Source organism: Phalacrocorax carbo, chromosome 5 (genome assembly GCF_963921805.1).
Source record: "Phalacrocorax carbo chromosome 5, bPhaCar2.1, whole genome shotgun sequence".
Taxonomy (NCBI): Eukaryota; Metazoa; Chordata; class Aves; order Suliformes; family Phalacrocoracidae; genus Phalacrocorax; species Phalacrocorax carbo.
Window position 1 is genome coordinate 18,109,752 of NC_087517.1, and position 23,491 is coordinate 18,133,242.

The following is a 23,491-nucleotide window of genomic DNA, read 5'->3' on the forward strand; positions in this document are numbered from 1 at the left end:
GAGCTGTAGTTTCCGACGCGCGGCCTGGCCAGCGCCGCCCCCCGGCAGCCCGCCCCCGCCACGGACTGCATCTCCCGGCGTGCAGCGGGGCTGCGGCGCACCGGCACGGCCCACCATGGCGGCGGCGCTCGGCAGACTGCGGGGTAACGACGGGCGGGCGGAGAGGGCGGCCCCGGGGCGGGGGGAGCGGGAGCGTCCCACCGCCGCCCTCGCTGCACGGCCCCGCCGACATGCACCCCCCGGCCTCCGCCCCCGCCCGCCTGGGCAGAGGGCTTAGAGCCACGCCCCTGGCGCCTCGGCCACGCCCGTCGGCCTTGGCCCCGTCCCGCAGGGCCCAGGCCTCCCCTCCCTCGAGCTCCCCCTGCCGGCGGGACAAGGGCAGAGCAGGGGTACGGCCAGGGGCAGGAGTAAGGTCAGGGCAGGACCCTCAGGCGGCTGGGGCCTGGCCGCCCGCACGCTGCCCCATGGCCGCCCCTTCCTAACGCCTCTCTCCCCGCAGGGCTGCTGGCGGCTGCAGGACCGGCGGCGAGTAACGGCAGGCCCTGGGGGCGGCTGAGCCCGCCGGGCACACGGCTCCTCGGGCAGAGCTGCCACCGGCCAGCGCCAGCGGGGCCGCGGGCCGGCCCGGAGCCAGGTGGCGGGGGGCTCCCCGAGGGGGTGGAGTACATCCCCACGCGCAAGAAGGGCAAGAACCCGATGAAGCCCGTGGGGGTGGCCTGGTGAGTGGCTCGGGTGGCACTGGGAGGCTCCGCTGCTCTCTGGGGCCTGGGGTGGGACCGGGGGTCCCGAGGGGCAGCAGCGCGGAGCGGGGGGGTGTCCATGCCACCCCAGGGTGGCACAGGGCCCTTCTTCCCCCGCCGGCTCTCTCCAGCTCCTGCCCACCGCCTGTCCTGCAGGGCCATCGGATTGCCCTCCAGCATCATCCTCTTCCTCCTGGCCAAGCGAGAAGTGGACAAAAACCGGCTGGAGCAGCTGAAAATCCGACGGAAGATGATGGAAGCCAACCAGGGCGAGTACGAGACGGAGCGATACAGAAGAGTGGCCAGGGGGGCATAGCCAGGCTACCCCCCTGCCCCCAGCCTGGCACTGTGGCACCTTGAAGGGACTGGCCATGGGGACACCAGCCCTGAGGGACACGTGCCACCTGCCCTCCCTGTCCGGCCTGTGGGGTGGTCATGGGGCTGGATAGAGACAAATAAACCTCATCCCTGGTGAGTGGAATGGCTCAGTGCCACTGCAGTCACTCCGTCAGCGTTTGGCCCCAGGCTCTGCTTGCCACCACCGTGGGGGAGGCCCAGCTGCTCTCTAGCCAGGGTTCTGCCCACAAGGGTGGAGGGATTCAGGCAGGGCAGGGAGGCCAAGCCTGGAGCACCTCAACCTTTATTTTCCGCCCCAAAGCAGGGTTTGCACTGCCCTGGGCTGCAGCCACCGCTGAGGCTGCCCAGAGGTTTTTCCGGGGAGTTACCACACCAGTAAGACTGGGACTATCTGGAAAATTAGAGTGTTTTATTTAGCAAGTGCAACTTTGCCCACATCCATGGCTGTGGGGCCTATGTAACGTGAGCTCTGCCATGAGTTCCACCACAGGGGTCCCAGCTGATCCCCCCCTACCTGCACTGGGCGCTGCCACAGCTGGGTGGGGGGGCACGGCCGGAGCCACATTTAAGGCACCAAGTGAATGACACTGACCCGGCTCTGCCAAAAAAATCCCAGCACAATCCCAGTGGCTGCTGCCAGCTCCCCATGCCCAGGCAGGACCATGGCACTCTGCTGCCAGCTCGGCACTACTGGCACAGCCTCGGTGAGCAGAGCCAAGGCCAGGCACTGCCCAAACACCGGTGGCTGGTACCCCCCACCACCACCCCTGGAGGCTTGTGGGGGGTGATCAAGGGAAGCCCTTATCAGCCTACGGGTAGGGATGCTGAAGCATTAGGAGTCATGGTAAGTCACCATATCCTGTAGAGAGGCCAGAAGAGGGGGTTAGGGGGAGCAGGGCAGGGGACAGGAAGGGTCCTGGGGCTAATCCCGGCCCACAATTTGCAGGATGAAGGTGAAGATGTAGACGATGTCAGTGTAGATGGTGAGGGCACCATAGATATATTCCTCGGGGCTCAGCGTGTTCTTCCTGTTCCCCAGCACAAGTTGGGTGTCATAGGCAAGGAACTGCGGGGGCAGAGGGCATCAGGCAGGGTATCCTCCCCCGGGGTCCCTGCCTGACACCATCTGCCCACCCCAGCCGTCAACTCACCAGGGTGAAGGCAATGGCGCCAATGGCCGCATACAGCATATGGAGCCAGGGGACCTGCGCGGAGAAGGGAACACGGGCAGGGTGAGATGGGTGCTGGCAGGCAGCAGGCAAGGCAGGACACGTCCTGCCCGCACCCTGCTCCCAAGGAGACGCTGCTGATGCTGACGCTGACGCACTGTCTCCCTCCAGGCAAGCTGCCTTTGCCGTGGCCAGCACCACACCCTGCTTCCTGGCAAAGGGGGACCACCCAAACCCCACTGCTTGTACCACCCCTGGCGACACCCAACCAGGCACACCTGTAGCACCCCACAGCCCCTCTCTCCCCCCACTCACATATTTGAAGGAGAGGACAATGGCAGTGACAATCCCAGTCACCATGACCACGATGCCGAGCACACAGAAGAGCCCTGGACATGACGTAAAATCAACCTGCCAAAGCGGGACACACCTATGTCACCAGAGAACCCAGGGTGTCCCCACTGCTTGGTCCCCACGCCTAACCCCCGCTCAGGGCAGGGCAGGGCATGTCCCCCTACTTGCCTTGGTCTGGAAGCAGAAGATGGTGACAACAATGGCCACGATGGCAGTGATGAGCATGGCGATGAGGACAGCACTGGTCTGGTACATGCTGCGGACAGAGGGGACACCAGAGTCACCCCACACTTCAGCATCCCCCTGCCAGGGGATGTTGGTGACACCCCCCCTGGCCCCAATCCCAGGCAGGGTCCCTGCTGCCCTCGAGCCCAGGGTGTCCCCTGGCTCCCAGCAGCTTCTTGTTTGAGCTGGCTGTATGTCACCACAGGGTCCCTGGGGCATACCTGGCGATTGTCCCTGTCATCAGCCCCATGGCCAGCGTCTGCGGAAGAGGAGAATGGTGGGCTCAGTGGGGCGAGCGGCACCATGGAGGGGCAGCAGCTCCTGGCTGCCCCACACCTGCTCATGTGTCCCCCTATCCCTCCCAGCCCGCCTGGGGAGCTGGGGTGCTATGGGGGCATCACCAGATCCTCCCCCCGGCCCCAGCCCACTCACAAAGATGCTCAACAGGATGATGTTCCAGGGGAAGCGTCTCCTGGGGATGAAACGAGGAGAGAGATGAACTGGTGACAGCGGCTATGTCATGTCCCCCTGGTCCCCACCCCTCAGGGGCAGCCCCAGGCAGGGACCCCCCTCCAGATGCCCTGGAGATCTGCCCCCCCCATATCCACACACCCCCCGCCCCGGGGGGTCCCAGCCATCAGCGACTCACCGGGGACCCTGGCAGCAGACCAGCACCAAGTAGGTCACCAGGAACACGGCACTGCAGAGAGAGACAGCGGGTGTCAGCCCTGCAACCCCCCCACCAGGACACCCCCCAGGCTGGGAGGCTGTGGTTGTGGGGTGCCAGCTGCCAGAGGGCACCCTGGGACAGGGATGAGCCAGCGGACCACCTACTCACTATGAGGCATAGTAGACAGCGACATTCTTCCGGACGAAGGTGTGGACTGGGGAGCTGCAGGACAGGAGTGATGAATGTGAGGGAGAGGGAACAGCAACTACTGTCCCCTTGGGATCCCCCCCATGGGACATGGGGCCAGGCTCCCCCATTTTTCAGGGCAATGCTAAGGAGGGACCCTCCACTCACACAAAGGTGAACACAGCAATGATCCCCACTGTCATCAGCAGCTGCAGGGAGATGATGGCATAGACCTGCGAGAGACAGGGAGGTCAGCATCTGGCCCCCCACCCCGACAGCTGCCCCCATCCCCCCAGGACTCACCTTGCGGATGAAGGTGTGCCGGACTTTCCTGTCGTCCCAGTCAGACGATTGGAAGGGGGAACCGTCCCCGATGCCATCAGCACCTGCATTGGGGACACCCCTCAGTACCAGGGTGGGCTGCGCAGCCCCCCCATAGCCCCCATTATTAGTGGCCCCCCCCAAACAACCCCAAAGTGCCCCCACTTACCAAACCGAACAGGCATGGTGGGCATGGCCACCCCTGGCTGGGGGTATCCCCCTGCTGCTGGATACCCCCCTGGCTGTGCATACCCCCCTGCTGCAGGGTATCCCTCAGGCTGCGGGTACCCCCTGGCATAGTGGGGGGGCTGGGGGTACCCCCCTGGGGGCGGGGGGTACAGGGGGTTCTTGTCATCATAGAGGGGGGGTGCACTGGGCTGCGCCATGCCAGTTCCCTGCGTCTTCCACAGGCACCTGGAGGGGAGAGAAGATGGGGGTTTGCCAGCACAGGTCCCCCTCCCCGAGCAGGACGTGTCCCAGGTGAGGGGAGCCGCAGGTGCAGGGACACAGGGGACAGCAGAGCTGCAAAACCTCACCCTCCCACTTTAATAGTGCCTTCTAATTAATAAGGACAAGCTGGCCTCAATGCCAGCAAGTCAATGAGAGGTGAGGGACGTCCCCACTGTCCCTCGGCCAGGGCCACCCGCATTCCTGCACCCTGAGTCCCCAGCACCTGCGTCAGTGGCCAGCCGTGAGCAGGGCATGGCCACGCACTGAGTCAAGCCACGGTGGGGACATGACCTCTCTGGCCTCTGGAGGCCACCCTGCCACCACCGGCGGGCAGGGAGCACCCCCCTGCTCCCTGGCTGACCTCTGGCTCCTGGTGGCACCACCTGGGGCCAAAAAGCATCACCCTGCCCGCTGTCTGGGATGGAGACACAGCGCCTGGTCCTGATCCCACCCATGCAAACACCACTGCCCCCTCCCCCCATTTCGGGGTTGGCCCCCACCCAGAAGCCCAGTGGGTCACGCAGGGGCTCCAGAACTCCTAAGTCCCCCAGGGAGTTATAGGAACAAGTGCCACTGTGTCACCTCCCCGGGGAGGGGAGCCAGGAACCCTCTGGGGCTGAGCTCCCCTCCCTGGCCATGCCAGGCCCCCTTGCAGAGTCCCCGGCAGCTGTGAGCAGCCAGCCCGGGCCCACAGCCAGCTGCTGGGCTTGGCCCCAGGAGGAGGAGAAGGAGAAGAAGGAGGAGGAGGAAGACAGGATCTCCAAGGCCAGGAAAACAATGGTGCTGCCAGAAGCTGCTGCCAGGCCTTTACCCACCTGCCACCCCACAGTGCTGGCACCAGGGGACACCCACCCCGAGCCCCAGGCAGATGCCAGGACCTCCACGCCTCCCCTGCCCACAGCAGTGACGTGACCCTGGGACCACCCCTGGGAAGGGACTGGGATCTGACCCCAACAGGGACCTGGCTGGGAGGGGACCGGGTGCTTCCTCCAGCATGACACCAGTGCTTCCCGCGGCCGGGCTGGGTGGGCAGCAGTGCCGGGTGGGCACACCCAGGCCAGCCGTGCCAGGCCAGGGGGAGCAGCTCAGCTCAGTCCCTTCATCCCTCCTGCCGTCTGTCTGTCCCAGCCGCGGCAGAGCTGCCGCGGCTGCACCACCCTTTGCCATCGCGATGACGGTGGCGCCAAAAATAACCAGCGTGGCAGCGACCGCCCGGCCGGGAAGTTTCACTTTCGCTGCTCTGCAGGATCCCAAAAAGCAACTGGTGCCCCCTGGCAGCGCCTCGTCTGCGGGCCCAGGGAAGGGCCCAAAATAGGAGCCTGACCCCAGGAACACCCGTGACAGGCACCCAGATAGGGGGAACTGGAGTTCCCAGGAGGGAGCCCAGACATCTGGAGAAAGCAGGGTGTATCCGGGGGTCCCACCCTGTGCCCATGGCCAGCACCCCGTGGCAGGGGTCCCCCAGCTGCCCCAGCCCCTCTGGTTCCCAACCCAGCATGGTGGCCTAGGGGACAGGGAAGGAACCAGCTTGACGGGTCCCTGCGGCCGCCGCACCCAGGGAGGCAGATGACACTCTGCACCCTTCATAGGCTGCGGCACAGTGGGGCCCCGAAACCAGATGTCCCTGGCCACAGGGCCACACTGGCCAGCTCGGTGGCCCCGGCACGACACGCCGTCCCCAGGGACAGGCGCTGTTTTGTACTGGCACCGTGACTCAGCAGAGATAAGGTGCACATGGCGGGGACCTGGGGCGCAGGCAGCCAGCACCCCCGTCACAGCCCTGTGGGTGGTACCAGGCAGAGGCCCCACAGGCCACCCCAGCACTTCTGATGGGCTCAGGCCCCGCCACCAGCTCCGCAGGGACCCTGGGGTGCCAAGGGCCACCTTGCGGGTGCGTACCAGGGTTTAGGGTGGGGGCCAGGGCTCCCCACTTTCCCCATGGCTCCCTACGGTGAGGCTGCCTGGAAAGCATCTGACTTCCCAGAAGAGCCTGGAAGCTCCCACCGATACGGCACGGCTTGGTACGGGATGGCACAGCCGGGGAGGGCACGGCACAGCCCGGTACGGCACAGCTCCTCCACACGGGCACAGCACGGCTCGGTAGCAACACAGCACAACAGAGCTGGACCTGGCTCAGCCCAGCCCAGCCCAGCGGGGCTCATGCCGGGGCCCACCCAGGCCGGGGTCCCCCGCTGTCCCACCCCACTTCCTGCCCCACGCCCCTCACACACGACACGAGTTTGCAAGAGCTCAGCACGGCCGTCCCCCCCAGCCTCCTTCCCGGGGGCAGCGGCGTGTGACAGAGATGCCCTCCTGTGCCCAAGCCCAGGCGCCCCCACGCCACGCAGAGCCGGTCCCCACACACCCCCCACGGTGCCGGGCACAGACCCGTGCCCCCACCTCCTGAGACACCCCAGGGAGTCCGTGGGGACACCCCCCATAGCACAGCGGATGGTGCCCCCCCCGAAACACCCCACGCCACGCCCCGATTTCCCCCCACGCGATCCCAGAAAACAACACCAGCCCTACAGCGGGGTCCCGCCTGTGGGGATCCTGTCCCACCGCGTCCCTGCCCGTGGGACCCCGCTCCGCCCCGCTCCCTCCGGCGCGCCGGACCTCGACCCGACGTGTCCCGACCCGCCCCGGGGATGAGGGTGCGGGGGGGGGATCGCAGCGTGTCCCCGCGGGTCAGGGACCGGCCTCCCACCCTCGCCTGGTCCCCGCCGCCCCCCGGGACGCTCTGTCCAGCGCTGGGACACCCCCCCGCCCGCCGTGGCACCGGAAGGGGGCCGTGACAGGGGGTTTGGAGGGGGGGGCGAGGGCGGGGGGGACGGCGGGGAGGGAGGGGGGTGTCTCCGTTCCCCACCCTTATCAGCGGCCCCACGCGGGAAGCGCGATCGGGGGTGAGGGGCGCTGAGCGGGGCCGGGCCGGGCAACCCCTACCTGCTGCGCGTTGCTCCGCCGGGCTGCGACCGCGACCGGACAGGACGGGGCGGCCGGGGTGGGAGAGGCACCGCCCGCCCCCCCCCCGCGGCGGCTCCGCCCCGCTGCGCCCCGTGGGGTCGGAGAGCCGGGTGGGTGCGGCCTCCCCTCGTGCTCCCCGGGACGGACCCCCCCCGACCCCCGCCCGCCCAACGCGGGGGTCCCAGCCGCCCTCCCTCACGCCCCCGCCGGGACCTCCTTCCTGCCGGCTCTGACGTCACTCAGGGACCCCCTTCTCCACGCAGTGACGTCAGCTGGGGGGGGGACACCCTTTGCGGCGATGGGGGGGGGGGGTGGGAATCCCGTCCTCTCCGCCGGTGACGCGGTCGGTGGATGTGTCGCCCCCTCGGTTCCCGCGGCAGTGACGCGACGTCACAAGCAGGGGGCGCGGCGGGAGGGGTCGGTGGTGGACGGGGCGGTGGCGTGACGCGCGTGGCGGGGGAGGCGTGGCCGTGCCGGCATGGCCCAGGGGCGCGGGGGACGGTGTCTGCGGGCTGGGGGCCGCCTGCTTGCAACGCCGCATGCCCCCCCTCCGCCGCCTCGCCGCCGCCCTCATGGCCCTCGCTGGTCCGCTGCTGTTCCGCGTGGGGTGAGTGTCCGCCGCTCCGGTAACCCCCGCCGGGACGGAGCCACCGCCGCCCGCCTTTGTTCGGCCTCCGGCGGGAAGGGTCCGTCTTCTCCCGCCTGTGCCGAGCTCCGCGGGGAGGGACCGGGGCCGGCCCAGCGTGCTGCTGCCCCGCTCCGCGGGGAGGCCGGGCTGGGGCTTTGCGGGGGACACAGAGCCCCCCACGGGTGCTCAGCCCGCCCGGGCCGCGGGGGGCGAGGGCAGGCGGTGTCAGCCCGCCTACCGGGGGAGCTTCGCAGGGCCGGGAATCAGCCACCGGCTCCCCCGGCACGGCGACGGCCACCCTCGGATCTGGCACACACCCCCGCCCCGGGGCTCCTTCCCTCGGGTCTAATCATTAACCCACGCCGGTGCCCCGGCCGTGACCCTGCTGCCCGGCGCTGGCAGGACACCCCGCGCCCCGGCTTCGGGCTCCGACCCCCCACAGATAACGGGGACCCCCGGCACCTGCCAGGATCCCACCCCGGTGTACCCACCGGTGCCGGCGTGGTGGATGTAACTATCCAGGGGGATGCCTTTAGCCCGGGGGTGGGCTTTTCGACCAGGGTCTTTGCATGGCCTTCATGGCACCAGTCCCCAGCCCCAAAACGCTGCCTTATAAATGGAGGGGTCCCCCCTGAGCCCCCCAGCCTGTATCTCTTGCACCCCTGCATGGGATGGACCGCAGGGGCATTTCTTGCTTCCCTTTCCCTCACCCACTCTGTCCCCCACTTCCCTTTTTCCTGGGGTCGTGGCATCCAGGGTAGGCACCGGGAGTGGGGTGAGCCTGGGCACGGGAAAGCCCCGGCAGCCCAAGTGCTGCTGCTGGCAAAGCCCTGGGGCTCCAGCCCTTCCCAGAGAGCAGACCCTCACAGTGGACAGATGGACACCTCTGCAGTGATTCCCCTGCCCAGTCCTTGCTGCCCGGAACAGCTCAAGGGGGGGGATCTGCCTGGGGAACCGATTCTGCCCTCGCTGCAGATCTGGGGCAGGGGATTGGTGGGGGGTGCCACCTCCAGCCCCCTCATGTGGAAAAGTGACCCTGTATGTGCCCCCCGTGGGGGTCTAGGCCCTGGCAGCAGCCCCCTCCCCAAGTGGGCTCCTTGGGGTGGCTGAGGGTTAACGCCAGGGGCTGTCTGCCCTCCCCAGGTACAGCCTGTATGCCCACACACGGCTGGGCTACCTCTTCTACCAGCGGCAGGTGAAGAAGGCCCGGGAGCGGTACCCGCACGGCCACTCCATGCCCCAGCCCCGCTGCTTCCTCGGTGAGTCCTGGCGAGCCCCCCCCACAGTGGCCCTGTCGTGTCCGCCAACACTGGCACTTTGGGGTGGGGAGGGGTTGCCATTGCCAAACTGCCTGAAGCGTGTTTAACTGAGAATTTGATTTAAGATGTGGGGAGTTTGGCCTGGGCCTCCCACTGTCTCCCCGGGAGGGGGGTTGTGCCCTGATGTCTGTCTGTCTGTCCCCCAGGAGTGAAGATCCTGCCCATTCCCGTGCTCTCTAACAACTACAGCTACCTGGTCATTGACACTGGCTCTGGCCAGGCAGCCGTCATCGACCCCTCCGACCCACTGGCCGTGCAGGTGAGACCCCGTAGCCCTCCCCAACCTGGTGTTTGGGTGTCCCCGGGTGAGGGGGTGGCATGTGTCTGGCCTTTTTGGGAGGCAGATGGGGGCAAATCTGCCCCTGATCTGCAGCCCTTAGTGCCTGGGGCAAGATTGGAGAGTAGCAGGGCTCATCCAGTGCCTGGGGAGCTGGAGGGGCATTAGGGGGAAACTGGTACTCAGGGTCTGTGTCCGCTCACCCTGAATATCTCTCTGTGTGTCCCCCATTCCCAGGCTGCCATTGAAGAAGAAGGGGTGGTGCTGGAGGCCATATTCTGCACCCACAAACACTGGTAAGAGTCAAGAGCAGCCCTGGGCAGGTCACTGGCTGCTGTGGAGGGTGACCCAGCTGAGGCAACCCCAGCCAGCCCTAGCCCACATCAGGGGGACACGAGGGGAATACATGTAGGGGTGCTGACCTCCCCGTCCGCAGGGATCACAGCGGGGGGAACGCGGCGCTCCGCCAGCGGCACAGCTCCTGCAAGGTGTACGGCAGCGCTCTAGATTCCATCCCAGAGCTCACCAAGTAAGTCCTGCAACCCATATCCCCCCCATCAGCCCTGTAAATCGGGGGGGTCCTCACCCCCACCCACCACTGTCTGCGTCCTCACCACCCACCCACCCATCAGTCCATCCCCCAAGTACCATGTTGCCCCCTTCATGGGCAGAGATCTGGCACACTCATGACACTAGTGCACCAGGGAAGGGATGTATGGGGAGGTGGGTGTTTTGAGGTGCTGGGGCGGGGCACCCTGACGGTCCACCCCTGTTCCTGGTGCAGCCCGCTTGCAGACAGGGAGAAGGTGAGTGTGGGCTGCCTGACCTTCGAGGCACTTGCCACCCCTGGCCACACCGTGGGGCATATGGTGTACGTGCTGGATGGGGGGCCCTTTGGTGGCCCCTCCTGCCTCTTCTCTGGGGACCTCCTCTTCCTCGCTGGCTGCGGTGAGTGTGGGTGGCTGGGGGGGTCCCACTCTGGGAAGGGCTTGGGCCCCCTGGGAAGGGCTTGGGCCCCCCCCAATTCCCTCCCATGACGGGCAGTTGTGCGGGGATCCAGGCAGGCTGTTTGAGGGCTCCCCTGAAACCATGCTTGCCTCCCTGGACATGGCCGTGGGCTTGGGCGATGAAACGCTGCTGTGGCCGGGTGAGTGTCCCCAACAGCAGGGCAGATCTGCTGGTGTTCCCCCCAGCCGCTGCTGCCGAGCAGGGGAGCCAGGCAGGGGTGATACTAAGGGGTACAGGGGCCCACAGGCCACGAGTACGCGCTGGAGTGCCTGACCTTCGCCAGACTCCTGGAGCTGGACAACCCTGCGCTGGAGCAGAAGCTGCAGTGGGCAATGCAGCAGCGCCAGGAGAAGAGGAGCACGGTGAGGCTGGGGGGGGGCCCCCTGGCTGCAGCCCCCCAACCCCAGCCCCTCATGGGGTTCCCCATCCTCAATGGGGCTGCAGCCTGACACCCTCTTGCATGGTGGGTGCCATAGGGTAAGGGGGTGCTGGAGGGGGATCCCAGCTCCCTGCCGGGGGTGCTGCCTCCAGCGGGGGGGCTGAGTGGCTGCCCGCACAGTGCCCCTCCACCCTGGGGGAGGAGCAGGCCTACAACCCCTTCCTGCGGACCCACCGGCCGGAGCTGCAGGCAGCGCTGGAGCTGCGGCAGGGCAAGGAGGAGCACCCAGATGCCTTCCGTGCCCGCGTCCTCAAGGAGGTGCGGAGGCGCAAGGACCTCTACAAAGCCACCTAGACTCCCCTCTCCAGACCCCACCTTTTCCATGGGGCTGGGTGCTGCTCAGGCACCGGAGACTTGAGACAATATGGTTTGTTTTGCTGTGAATCTCCCTCCTGGGGTGCAGGATTGGGGGGGGAAGAGTGGACCCCTCCATATAGGCACCCCATAAGTGATAAGCCTTTGCTCCCCAAAACTTGGGGGTCACCAGCTGTCATGTAGAAGCACCTTGATCCTCTTTCTGGGGGTCTGTAGCCCCCTACCCCACTGCTGGGGCTGTAGGGACTGCACCAAGGGCTGTTCCTAACACACACACCACACCCCCCTGTTTTTCTGGGAGCCCCAATTTCCCTCCCCCCCCAGTACTCAGGGAGTGCCCCCTTCCCCTCGCAGCCCCCAGTGCTGTACACGTCCTTTGAGGGGTGGGGGGGTGGAGCCAGCAAGGGAGGGGCCCCAGTACTACCTCCAGGCAACGGGCTCTCCTCCAGCACCCCAAGCTTGGTGCCAGAGCCGCCCCACCCCACGCACACACACTGGGGGCACACTAGTGGGGTGTGGGGGAGTGCTGCTGTACTGGGGACTGGACCCCCACACCACCCCCACCCGCCAAATAAAAGACTGGCACGGATTATGTACCTGTTTGGCCCTTTCCCTCCTCGGCCGGTGGCCCTCCCCCCCCCGCCCCCCGCCCCGCGAAACCACTTTGCGGCGCCGGTGTCCCTTTAAGAGGCGGGGCCGGACCGTTGCTACGGAGACCGCTGTTGTTGGGGTCCTGGAGCAGGTCCGGGGGCGCCGCGGGGGCTGGGGTGGGTGTTGGTGGTCCGCTGGGGGTTCCGTGGGGGTGCGGGGCGTTCCGTGGGGAAGGATGAGAGCGCCTGCAGGGACCTGGGGGGTGTCACTGTGCCCCCCGCCCCACCGGGGTTACACAGGTGGGCGTAGGGGGGTGTACCGGAGCTTGGGGGACGCCCACTGCCTCCTCACCTAGGGGTCCGGCAGCGGGAGGCCTCTGGCGAGGCATGGAGCCCGCTCCCGAGCGCCCGCAGGAGACCCCAGCCCTCACGGAGGCGGCCGCCCAGCTCCTGAGCCTCATCGGTGGGTGCCCCCGGCCTCCCCCTTGTCCGCCACGCCGCGCCCTGGGGGTCCCCGGTGCAGAGGTGGCACCGGGTCCGGCAGGAGGGGGACTGAGCCGGTACGGCGAGGGGCTCGGCCCGGCCGGCGCGGTGCGGGGAAGCTGAGGCAGGGGTGACCGTCCCTCCGGGCAGGGCCGGAGGAGCTGGAGCGCTGCCTGTTCGCCGAGACGTTGGAGGTGGTGGCGGCGGGGGGCCAGCGGGGGGACCAGGCAGGGGGCCAGTGGTGGGCGGCAGCCCGGCGGGCACCTTACGAGCGGGCGGGCGAGCCGGTGCGGACCTGCCTCCTGGTGCAAGCCGGCTCCCGCAGCAGGCAGGACGGCGTGCCCTGCTCCAGCACCCTCAAAGGTGAGCCGGGAGCAGCTTGGGGTGTGCCCCCCACCCACCCAGGGCTGGAGCATCCCGGTCCCACCGGCCCCCAGGGCAGGTCTGGGGGGCACGGCTGCAGTGCCAGCAGCGTGGCTGAGCGTGGCTCTGCTTTGCCAGCGTATGTGACCCCTCAGCTGGAGACCCTGGAGCAGGAGGAGCAGGAGCGCCTGGAGGTGACTGGTGTGGCGATGGCGAGTCCCCTTCCCCATGTCCTGGGGTGTGCCCTGTGGCAATGCCCGCCTGGCAGCTGTGCCCTGTGCAAGGTCGCTGTGGGCAACCTGGTGTCCCCTCCCTGGCTCGGACACCAGTTCTGTCCCACCAGCCTAGTCCCCTTCCCATACTCTGGGTGGCAGCTGGAGTGGGGAGTTTCCCACAATGCAGCTGTTTGAAAGGGGTGCTGGGGCCTGCGACCTCAGAGAGGGTGTGCCCTGGCTCTGCCCCCCACCCTGTGCCCCCCACCCCTCCTGCAGCTCAGAGCACACCCCACGGAGAGGAGAACCCACATGGTGAGCCACCAGCATGGGATGATTGTCACCAAGACCCTCCAGGAGGGAGAGGTGAGGCTGAGTGAGGGCTCTCTCCCCTCTGCCCGGTGGGGCAGGGGGCACAGCTGTCCTGTCCCACCCAGGGGTGCTGCAGGCTCTGGGGGGTGCCATCCCCAGGGACGGTGGGGCTGTGGCTGTCCCTGTGGCCGGGTCTCTCCACAGGCAGAGCCACAGTCCTGGAGCTTCTCCTACAGCCGAGCTGGGCTGCAGGGGCTGCTGCTGGAGGGTGCCAGCCTCCTGCTGCTGCGTGTGCTGGCGCGCCAGCGAGCAGTGCCCCCCAGCCTCATCTTCCCAGCCATCGACACTGAGGGCCACCTCTGCACCTCCAGCTATGTGAGCCACTGGCCAGGGGGGCCCATGGGATGGGGGAGTCTGGGTCAGGTTGGGGGTGCCAGGGTGGGATGTAGGAGGTGGGTGTGAGCAGAGTGTGGATGACAGCATGAGGGGACATGGGCATGGTGCCCAGGGACAGGGGTGACCCCTCGCCATGCCCCCGCAGCGCGCCCTGGGCATCCAGCAGCAGGCAGTGGGCTCAGCGGAGGTGGAGGTGTTTGTGATCGAGCGAGCTGTGCACACCAGCACGAGCATCTCCACAGTCTGGCACAGCAGCTTCCTCCCCAGCGGGTATGGGTGGAGGTCTGGGCAGGGGCACCCCCAGCCCTGCCAGCCTGGCAGGGACCCAGGAGGGGGGTCACTGGCTCTTTCCCCCACAGGCGTTTGGCCCAGCGGGTACAGGTCGGTTGCTCGACGCTGGTGCTTCTGCAGGATGAATCTGTGCTTGGCAAGACAGGTACTGGGGGGGCGAGGGCAGGCTCGTGCCTCCCAGCGTGGGCAGCTCCTGCCTGCTCTTTGGCAGTCGAGTGAAGAATGCCCTACCGGGCCTTTCTGCTGCCAGGTGGGGTTGAGCCCCAGCCTCCCTTCCCCAAACAGTCCCTGGACTGGGAGGAGGACATTCAGCTCTACTCCTGGTTCCTGGACAGAAAGGTGAGGTGGGGGGACATGGGGACAAGAGGACATGGGGCTGTGCCACCCCAGCAGGGTCTCCCGTGGGGTGTCAAGGGAGCACAGTGGGGATCAGGCTGGCCAGCAACACCCCAAGCTCCTCAAGGGTGGAAAAGTACACAGGCATGCTGTCCCCCCACCCTAGCATGGTGGCTGTGGGGGGGACATCAGTGCTCAGGGCGGGGGACACTGGCACCTGTGACCACCCTGCCCACCTGCCGCAGGAGGAGCTGCAAGTGTCCCATGCTGCCTATGTCCAGCAGCACCCCGAGCTCTGGGCGCTGCTGGCTGACTTCCTCCAGGCCCTGCTCCTGCAGCAGCCCTGCGACCCTGTCTCCTTCGCTGCCCAATTCTTCGCTCCCTTTGCTCGCCAGCAGCCAACTGGGACCCCCTTCACCTCTGCTGGGGCTGCCATCCCCCTCCCCAGCCCCTCGCCTCACCACCCTCTGGCTAATGGGGAATAAAGCTGCCAGCGCTGCCTGTCCAGGCTCGTTTGCTTTGGGGAAACTGAGGCACAGTGAGGGCCGAGTTGGATGCTGACCCCCTCCCCATGCCAGTTTGGGGGGGACCCAGGTGTCCTGTCCCCCTCCCTGCTGTTCTAACCCCCACCTGGGGTGGGAGTCTTATGGGACAAACCCTGGAGCAGAGCCAGGCTTGCATCTCTGTGCTGGGGTGCCCCACATCTCCCTGGGGGCAGAGTTCTGCTGCCCACTTCTCTGTGGGGCACAGCCCAGTGGCAGAGGGGTGCTCTGAAGAGGCAGCCAGTACCCAGCCACCCATGGCTGCAGCTGGGGTGCTCCTCCTCCCTCCTCCACAGCCACAAGGGTCCTGGGGATGGGGTGCCCCACTTTTGTGGGAGCAGGCTGACCCACCATGATGTTGAGCACCCACCTTTGGGGTGAGGGTCCCCCCACCCAGGGGTGGCGTGAGCACCCTGTGCCGCAGAGCCTGCCTGGCTGGGCGCTCCGCCCCAGAAGCTGAGGGTGCATTTTGACCTCCTCACGAGCTTGTGCAATGCACGCCTGCTTCCTCCTCGCTCCCACTCCACTGGCCTTTCCCCTACTCCTATGGGGCCAGCCCTCCCTCCCCATGCTGGGGGACCCTGTCCCCTGTCCCCTCAACCGCCCAAGGAGCAGGACCCCTGGCATGCAGTGGAGGATACTCCCACACCCCTGGGCGCACTGGTGTGAATGCCCCATGTTTGCAAGTGCATGTGCATGGCAAGGGGAAGAGAGGCTCTGGGTGCCCCCCTCCTAGCACAGGGTGGGGGAACTGAGACCGTGCGCATTCATGTCACCCAACCCCCACCAGGCAGGGCCCCTTTCCCAGCCCAGGTCAACGGGTGGGGAAGGAGCACTTCCTCCTCCTTCTCCTCGGGGGGGGGGGGGAATGGGGGGTCCTTTAAAAGCTGGGAAGCAGGCATTGTACCCAGTGTTGAGATCTGGGCTCCCCAGCACCATGTCTGGATTGGGCCCAGCCACGGCATCACTGGAGCCAGGTGAGCTGTTGGGTCACTCCACGCCTCCTTTTCTCCCCTAGACCCCCTTCCCTGTGTCCCAGAACCCCTGGCCCTGCTCCCCATGCCCGCCCACAGTGGGCACTCTCTCCCCCAGCCTGTCCTGGTTTCCCCACCTGCCTCCTCTGTTTCCCCAAGCCCACCCATGATTCTCCCACACTCCCAGGACATGGTTGGGCGGGGTGTGGGGGGAACTGGGACCAGTATCAGCCTCTTGTCTGCACTCTGTGCCCACCCAGCAGCAGGACCAGGAGCAGGGTCCTGTCCTGTCCCTCCTGCCCAGAAACGCACTTGGATCTTGGACTGGCAAAGATTGGGCTGGGATCAGGGGTTTTTAGGGACACCTGAGGTGGAGGCGGCATCCAGTCCCTTTGGATAGCCACTGACAGCCCCCATAGAGCCACCTTCACGGCCCCCCTGGAAAAATGGGGCTCATCCCTCATTGGGCTCACCAGGCAGGGGCCGGTGGGACTGGGGAGAAGCCAGTACCAGGGCTGCCAGCCCACCGGTGTCCTTGTCCCCCAGTGGGCTGCCACCTCCCCTTCTCCTCTTCCTCCCCCCTCCCCCAGGCCTTACCGGGTCCCTGAACCGAGGCCAAGCCCAGACTTACGGCACCGGTGGGAGCCCCCTGCCCCCGCAGCACCCTGGCACCCGGGATCAGACCTACCTGGATGAACTCATCAGCATCCCCAAGGGCAGTGGGGTAGGTGCTGCCAGGCTGCCACCTCTGTCTCAGGACAGGCAGAGACGGGGTGGGGCCCAGTACTGCAGGGAGCTTGAGGTGGGGAGGCAAAGGGGACTGGGAGACGTGCCTGGGAAATGTCCTGGGGACCTCAGTGTCCCCAGACCTGTCTCAGGCAAATTGCAGCCCCAGGCTGGATGTTTCCATGCTTAAAGGTTTCTAGATGGGGAAACTGAGGCACAGGGCGAGGTGCCACAGGGATCACCCTGCTGCTCACACACCTCCCAGGCTCCCTGTCCTGGGCCACCCATGCCCAGCCCAGCAGGGCTCCCCCAGGCTGCCTGTGCCCTGCCAGCACCCCCATCCCCGGCCAGCCCCAGGAGATGGAAGGGAGAAGGGGAAGCAATGGGGGTTTCCCTGTCCGGAGGGGCGGTAAAAGCAGGCGTCGGCAATGGGATCCCACGAGTTGCAATTAACAGTGCCTGACAGCCCCAGGATGCCCCTTGAAATCGCTGTCCAACCTCGCTTCCCCTAGCACTGCTGCTAATGGAGAGGGGCTGGGGGCAGCGGTTCCCTCCCCAAAGCAGGCAGGAGAAAAGTCCTCTGTGTGCGAAACGCACCCATGCAGGCAGCACAGGTCTTCCAAGCAACAAGCTAAAGGGATATGGGAGTGCAACTGGGAGACACAGCTTTCAAATGAGAGCTCCTTGTTCTGACCTACTGCCTCGCCCCAGACCGGTTTCAGCTTTAGGAAACTCTGGGCTTTCACCGGCCCCGGCTTCCTCATGAGCATCGCCTACCTGGACCCGGGCAACGTGGAGTCCGACCTGCAGTGTGGGGCAGTGGCAGGATTCAAGGTGAGCCCTGGGCCCCCTTGGCCCCACAGTCAGGAAGCAGCCAGAGATTTCGTAACCTCTCCTGCGCCAACGGCTGCCCAGCCCCATGGCAAGACAGCTTCACCAGCCCAGGGAGCGGGAAGGGAATGGGGGGGCCAATGACACTGGAGGAGGGCACCTGGGGGCGCTGGAGGGCCACCCTCTGCCTAGTCTGGGGACCACCTCCGGCCCCTCTGGGCTTCTCCTTCCCCGTGTCCTCGGGCTGGTTGATAACCTTACTGGGAGCCCATGGCAGCCAGATCCTGCCCAGCACCAGCTGCCTCCCTCCCTCCTGCCCCCCCAGCTGCTGTGGGTGCTGCTGTGGGCCACCGTCCTGGGGCTCCTGTGCCAGCGCCTGGCCATCCGGCTGGGTGTAGTGACGGGGAAGGACCTGAGCGAGATTTGCTACCTCTATTACCCCAAGGTGAGCAGCCGTGGGGGGTCGCCCCAGGGTCCACAGCCTGAGGGGACCCCACGCTTGGGCTGGTGGTCCTGACAGGGACTGGGCGAAGGCAGGAGTGTCTGGGGGTGGAGAGGAGCAGAAAGATGCTGCAAGAGCCTTACCTCTCCCAGGAGCTCCCTAAAGTCACCCCAGCCCTGGTGCCACCCATCCAGCACCCACACACCACTGTGATATGGGGGTACAGGGGGAACCAGATGCCTTGGAGTCCTGGTCCAATTTGGGGACACGTTAGTGCATCCCCCAGGAGGGTGAGCCTGGGCGTCAGGGCAGCGACGCGCAGCCGAGACGCGCGGCAAGCCTGGGCACGTTGGTGTGGGGAGCTGGGGGGGCTCAAGGGGCTCACATAGCAAAGGAGGGGAGGAACTAGGGGTCTTGTCTAGGCAGCAGGATCCTGTTGGGGGTGAAAGAGTGATGAGATGTTGGCTGAATGACAGGTCCCCAAAAGGCGGGCTGGATACGTCCCCCTGCCCTGGGACCCTCCCCGAGAGCATCATTCCCAGGCAGCTGGGTCCTATCCTCAGCTCCCACTGGGGCAGGGGTGGGGAGGGGCAGCAGGCTGGGATTTAGGATCCATCTTGCACCCTGTGATTGTGTTGTGAGAGAAGCTGGGAGGGGGCCTCCCAGGGTCCCCATGCTGCTCTGGGTGGCCTGGCACAGCCTGGGGACAGGGACAGGGGTCTCCACCCTGGAGGTCATGCCTGCTTACCAAGGGCCAAGACCCCCTGCAGGCTCAGGCATCTCACCGTGCCCTGGCCTCTCCAGGTGCCCCGCGTGCTGCTCTGGCTCATGATCGAGATCGCCATCATCGGCTCTGACATGCAGGAGGTGATAGGGACAGCCATTGCCTTCAGTCTGCTCTCGGCCGGCCGGTGAGCCACCCCACCAGGGAGCCCCACAGCCCCTTCAAAGACCCTGCTCTGCCAAGGGAGACATGGCTTATGACCCCCCCCTTGCCATCCCACAGCATCCCCCTCTGGGGTGGGGTCCTCATCACCATTGTGGACACTCTCTTCTTCCTCTTCCTTGACAAGTACGGTGAGTGCCGGGGTTGCGGGACAGAGGGGGTGCTTGCCTGGGCAGCCCTGGTGCCAACGTGGCACCAGTGTCCCTCACTCTGTTGCACCCTGTCTCTCAACCCCTCTAGGGCTCCGCAAACTGGAGGCTTTCTTCGGCCTCCTCATTACCATCATGGCCCTGACCTTCGGCTACGAGGTGAAGGGGGTAGCTGGGAACACCCCTTTTCCTGCAGGGTGCTGGCAGAGGACCCCTGGGGGGCAACCCTGCTGGAACTGGGCTGCAGCAGGGCAGGTGCCAGCTCACAGTGCCCCTTTCCACTGGTCCCCAGTACGTGGTGGTGAGGCCGGGGCAGGCGGAGGTGCTGAAGGGCATTTTCCTGCCCTACTGCCCGGGCTGTGGGCGAGAGGAGCTGCTCCAGGCCGTGGGCATCGTCGGTGCCATCATTATGCCCCATAATATCTTCCTCCACTCCTCCTTGGTCAAGGTGAGACCAAGGCACTTCCATGGGCACTGCCGCCCTGGGGTGTCTTAGGGGACATGTAGGGGGGACCAGCCCTGGGGGGCTGTGGGACAGGGGGTGCTCACCTGGCCTCGTGACACCCACATCACCTGCCATGCCCAGACACGGGCAATCGACCGGTCCAAGAAGGATGCCGTGCAGGAGGCCAACATGTATTTCCTGACCGAGTCCTGCCTGGCCCTATTCATCTCCTTCCTCATCAACCTCTTTGTCATGGCTGTCTTCGGCGAGGCTTTCTACCACCAACGAAATGAGGACGTGGTGAGTGTCACCCCACAGGGAGGTGATAGCTGTGCCCGGCTGTGGAGATGGGCAGGGTGAGCATCCCTTGGAGACTGGGTGTCCTCATCCCCTGGATGAGGGGGGTCACCCCCATATCTGTGGGGCTGCCAGGTGGCCCCCACGTCACACTTGTGCCCACCGTGCCTTGCAGCACAACAAGTGCATCAACAGCAGCATCAGCCACTACGCTGGCATCTTCCCTGCCAACAACGAGACAGTCTCTGTGGATATCTACCAGGGGGTGAGCAGCCCTGGGCTGTGCTCAGCGGGCATCTGTACCCATTTTGGGACGTAGTGCTCCCCTGCATTGACCCCTGGGTCCGGGGTCTGCCACGACCCCACCGGGAGGCCCAGAGCCAATGGGGTGCCCAGGGTGGGGGACGCTTTGGGGTCCCCATAGGAGTGTCGCTGCACAGGGTGTCATCCTGGGCTGCTATTTCGGGGCGGTGGCACTATACATCTGGGCCATCGGGATCCTGGCAGCAGGACAGAGCTCCACGATGACCGGGACCTACGCAGGGCAGTTCGTCATGGAGGTGAGGGATGGAGATGCTGGCCCTCACCCCCACAGTGAGCTGCTGGGAGGGAGAGGAACCACAGGTGGGCCCTGGGTGGGGGGTCCTGTGGGTAGCACACCCTCCCCAGGGGGATTTGGCAGAGTTAACTGCCCCACATTCCTGCAGGGAGCTGGGCACAGGGCTTTGCCCACCCTGTGGGTGGCAGCTTGCTGGCACGAGGGTCCCCCGTCCCTAGGAAGTGGTATGGGTACAAAGCCAAGTATTGCTGCTGCACAGCCACCCCCATCCACTGTGACAACCCCTCCTAGAGACACCCTGTTAGTCCCCCATGCAGTGTTTCCCTAATGAGCTCGTTTGCTTAATGAGCTGGAGGTGACACCTAGTGGGGCCCAGCAGCCCTGCAAGGGTCAGACCAGCACCCTGGCACAGAGGAGGGAGTGATGCCCCCCATGTCCCTCTGAGCCAGGGGTTGGGGGGGGGTCACCCTGGTGCTGTGCCCCAGGCATAGCAAGAGGCAAGGGCACAGGTTTTGCTGTGTATCTAGGGCTTCCTGCAGCTCCGCTGGTCCCGCTTCGCCCGGGTGCTCTTCACCCGCTCCTTTGCCATCCTGCCCACTGTCTTCGTGGCTGCCTTCAAGGATGTCAGCCACCTCACAGGCATGAATGACCTGCTCAATGTCCTGCAGAGCATCCTGGTAAGGTGGGGGGCACTGCCTGCCCCCCAATACCCCAACCTGGTGGCTGTGCCCCCCTCACTCCCCTCTTCTTCCAGCTGCCCTTCGCCGTCCTGCCCGTCCTCACCTTCACCAGCCTGCGCCCACTCATGCAGGATTTCACCAATGGCCTGTGAGTGCCAGGGCAGGGGGAGGCGGGGGGGGGGGGCAGAGCAGGGCACCCCTGCTGTAGGCACCTTCCCTTCAGCCCATCCTGCCCCCCAAACCATGCTGCTGGGGCAATTGGTGTATGGCACTAGGGGGGCAGGAGGGGGCATCTTCATTCCCGTGTGCCCAGGACAGACCCTATCGCTGCCCTCTCCACCCTCATCCCAATGGCATGTCTGGCTCCCCCTCAGACACCTCTGGGTCCTCAGCATCCTCCTGGCACTGCCAGCCCTGCATTTGGAGGGTGGTCAAAGCCCATGCCTAAGCCCCATATCGGGGATGTAGTATGGCTGCAGGGTGCGTAGGTGTCCCGGCTGGGGTCTTGCTCCCCTACAAATCCAGATCCCCCAGACCGCTGTGCCCAGTGGCACACGGGGTGGGGGCTCTGCCCTGGTGCTGATGCCCGCTCCCCTGCCTGCAGACTAGGGAAGGTGCTGATGACCCTCATCACAGGGCTGGTCTGTGCAATCAACATCTACTTCGTGGTGGACTTTCTGCCCACACTGCAGGGCCTGGGGTACTACATCCCCCTGGGCCTGCTGCTGGCCGCCTACGTGGCCTTCGTCATCTACCTGGTAGGGCTGGCACCGTGGGAAGGGGTGGCCGGGTAGGGGATGGTGTCCCAGTGGGTGCCCATTGACCTGCCCTCTTTACCCCGGCAGATCTGGACGTGCAGCATTGCACACGGAGCCCAGTTCCTGGCCCGGGGCAACCACCACAACCGGTTCAGCTTTGGCATCTCCATCGACCCGCCGGCCCTGGCAGGGGCCCAGTGACAAACCCCATCCCCCATTACTGTCCCCCATCCCTGCCCAGCACGGTCCCCTGCACCGGGCGCTGGTGTGATACCAGACCGAGCCTGGGGATGGTGTTCTGGGTAGAGATGCACCCAGCAAGGAAGGGGCAAGGAAGGGGTTAGCAGACGGGCAGACCTCCTCCCCCGAGTTTTAAAAGCCCCCCCCCAATTCAGGGGTACTGGTGCAGGCTGGATGCGGGGGGGGGGGGGCCGCGGGAGGTGCCCCCAGCCCTCGGCACAGAGGCTGCAGTGAAGTAGCGGCCCCGCAGCCCTCCCCTCCTCATCAGCGCCGGGAGCCGCCGGCCCCCGGGACCGCTAATCGCCGCCCGGGACCGCTGATCACCTCCCGGGACCGCTAACCATCCCTCGCCGCCCGGGGCGGCGGGGCCGGACCCAGCCCCCGGCCCTGCCGGAGCCCCACGGGGGACTCCGAAACTTGCGGGGGGGCGGGGGGAGGACACGGACAGGGCTGGTAAATGGCCTGTTTGTAACCTGACCTCAGCCTCGCTGGTGCTGCGCGGCCCCGGGCGGGGAGGGGACCCCAACGGTCTCCCCAATACCCAGGGTCGGACCGTTAGCCCCCGGCTGGGAGTGGGTCGGATGGAGGTCGGTACACCCACGCGTGACCGGGGGGCGTGGGGGAGCTCAGCGCCAACCCTTCGCGTTCCCCCCGGGGGGAGGGGGTATGTGGGGGGCCCCACTATGCCCTCCCCGCCCCGGATGCCCGGTTTCCCGCCCGCCGGCCCCGCCGGATGCGGATGCGGGGCCACTCGGGCCCTCCCCGGGGGCGGCCGTCGGTCTTGGCCCCGCACCCCGGGTGGGGGGGGGGTCCCGCCGCGCCTCGCACCCCGCCGCGGCCCGCACTTGCGAGACGCTCCCTGGCTGTTTCAAGGCTCCCCCCTCTCCCCAACACCCCTCCCGCCCCAAAATCCCCCTTCCCAAACCAGACTGGCCCGGGGGTGGTGGTGGGGAATTTGGGGGGCCAGACCCCGCCCCCCGCGCCCCCCCCCCCCCGGGAGGGGACCCTCCCACCGCTCCGGGGGCCGCTCTTGTTTATGTGAAGAATGTCCCCTTCCTTAAAAGGGCGATGCCGGCCGGGGTGGGGCGGTGCCTGCCCCCTGCCTCCGCGTTGGCCCAGCCTGGGGCTGCTTGAAGGAGGAGCCGGAGCGGTGGGGCCCACCGACAGGCGGGGTGTCCCATCCCCCCCCAAGGGGCGCAGCCGACCCCAGTCGCCGGCAGTGCCACCAACTCTGAGGAAGAGAAGCAGGGGTCGCTCCCCCACCACGGTGCTTGGAAGGGACGCCACCAGCCCGGGGTGCCCCTGCCCGGGAGCACGGGGCTGGGGGAGCCGCCAGGGACTGGGGGTGGCCGGGGAAGGGGTGGGGGTGGGGGTGGGGGGTCGGCGTCGTCCCCAGCGGGCGCGGAGCTGGGGGGTGCTGGGTTCTTCGGAGTGCAGGGTCCGGGTCTAGCCCCAAAGGGTGTTCTGCTTGCACGGTCTGTTCCCGTGGGGCTGGGG

General features: G+C 66.6%; 4 protein-coding genes across 14 annotated transcripts; 3 read left to right on the forward strand and 1 right to left on the reverse strand.

Annotated features, from left to right (window-relative positions):
* Positions 1 to 9: 9 nt before the first annotated feature.
* Positions 10 to 12,011, forward strand: PNKD (PNKD metallo-beta-lactamase domain containing). 2 transcript variants are annotated; one of them, XM_064451330.1, is made up of 10 exons: positions 10 to 143; positions 500 to 719; positions 9,208 to 9,323; positions 9,530 to 9,642; positions 9,898 to 9,956; positions 10,097 to 10,189; positions 10,445 to 10,608; positions 10,721 to 10,807; positions 10,915 to 11,030; positions 11,228 to 12,011. In XM_064451330.1, exons 1-10 carry the CDS (start codon positions 116 to 118, stop codon positions 11,399 to 11,401), a joined length of 1,170 nt encoding a protein of 389 aa, XP_064307400.1. In that variant the 5' UTR covers positions 10 to 115; the 3' UTR covers positions 11,402 to 12,011. The 2 variants fall into 2 exon arrangements, with proteins under 2 accessions (XP_064307400.1, XP_064307399.1); XM_064451329.1 differs by lacking the exons at positions 10 to 143; positions 500 to 719 and adding an exon at positions 7,884 to 8,043.
* On the reverse strand, positions 1,486 to 7,595 carry TMBIM1 (transmembrane BAX inhibitor motif containing 1). 2 transcript variants are annotated; one of them, XM_064451331.1, is made up of 12 exons: positions 7,416 to 7,595; positions 4,192 to 4,436; positions 4,005 to 4,087; positions 3,870 to 3,934; positions 3,684 to 3,737; positions 3,495 to 3,545; positions 3,278 to 3,317; positions 3,067 to 3,104; positions 2,789 to 2,876; positions 2,582 to 2,677; positions 2,249 to 2,302; positions 1,486 to 2,163 (listed from the first exon to the last, which is right to left on the reverse strand). In XM_064451331.1, the coding sequence occupies exons 2-12, from the start codon at positions 4,406 to 4,408 to the stop codon at positions 2,020 to 2,022; spliced, it is 930 nt and encodes a 309-aa protein (XP_064307401.1). In that variant the 5' UTR covers positions 4,409 to 4,436; positions 7,416 to 7,595; the 3' UTR covers positions 1,486 to 2,019. The 2 variants fall into 2 exon arrangements, with proteins under 2 accessions (XP_064307401.1, XP_064307402.1); XM_064451332.1 differs by lacking the exon at positions 7,416 to 7,595 and having other exon boundaries at positions 4,192 to 5,027.
* Positions 12,012 to 12,254: 243 nt separating the features above from the next.
* CATIP (ciliogenesis associated TTC17 interacting protein) lies at positions 12,255 to 15,185 on the forward strand. Of its 4 annotated transcripts, XM_064453308.1 has the most exons (9): positions 12,255 to 12,475; positions 12,646 to 12,858; positions 12,997 to 13,052; positions 13,350 to 13,436; positions 13,587 to 13,757; positions 13,924 to 14,048; positions 14,138 to 14,214; positions 14,320 to 14,408; positions 14,651 to 15,185. In XM_064453308.1, the coding sequence occupies exons 1-9, from the start codon at positions 12,400 to 12,402 to the stop codon at positions 14,888 to 14,890; spliced, it is 1,134 nt and encodes a 377-aa protein (XP_064309378.1). In that variant the 5' UTR covers positions 12,255 to 12,399; the 3' UTR covers positions 14,891 to 15,185. The 4 variants fall into 4 exon arrangements, with proteins under 4 accessions (XP_064309378.1, XP_064309377.1, XP_064309376.1 ...); XM_064453307.1 differs by having other exon boundaries at positions 13,350 to 13,757; XM_064453306.1 differs by having other exon boundaries at positions 13,350 to 13,757; positions 13,924 to 14,214.
* Positions 15,186 to 15,765: 580 nt separating this feature from the next.
* SLC11A1 (solute carrier family 11 member 1) lies at positions 15,766 to 22,471 on the forward strand. Of its 6 annotated transcripts, XM_064451334.1 has the most exons (15): positions 15,773 to 15,924; positions 16,512 to 16,645; positions 17,359 to 17,481; positions 17,804 to 17,923; positions 18,725 to 18,831; positions 18,927 to 18,997; positions 19,107 to 19,174; positions 19,308 to 19,463; positions 19,602 to 19,760; positions 19,933 to 20,022; positions 20,198 to 20,317; positions 20,844 to 20,993; positions 21,071 to 21,144; positions 21,601 to 21,754; positions 21,842 to 22,039. In XM_064451334.1, the coding sequence occupies exons 1-15, from the start codon at positions 15,816 to 15,818 to the stop codon at positions 21,953 to 21,955; spliced, it is 1,749 nt and encodes a 582-aa protein (XP_064307404.1). In that variant the 5' UTR covers positions 15,773 to 15,815; the 3' UTR covers positions 21,956 to 22,039. The 6 variants fall into 6 exon arrangements, with proteins under 6 accessions (XP_064307405.1, XP_064307406.1, XP_064307403.1 ...); XM_064451333.1 differs by lacking the exon at positions 21,071 to 21,144 and having other exon boundaries at positions 15,770 to 15,924; positions 21,842 to 22,471; XM_064451337.1 differs by lacking the exon at positions 21,601 to 21,754 and having other exon boundaries at positions 15,771 to 15,924; positions 21,842 to 22,471.
* The last annotated feature ends 1,020 nt before the right edge of the window (positions 22,472 to 23,491 follow it).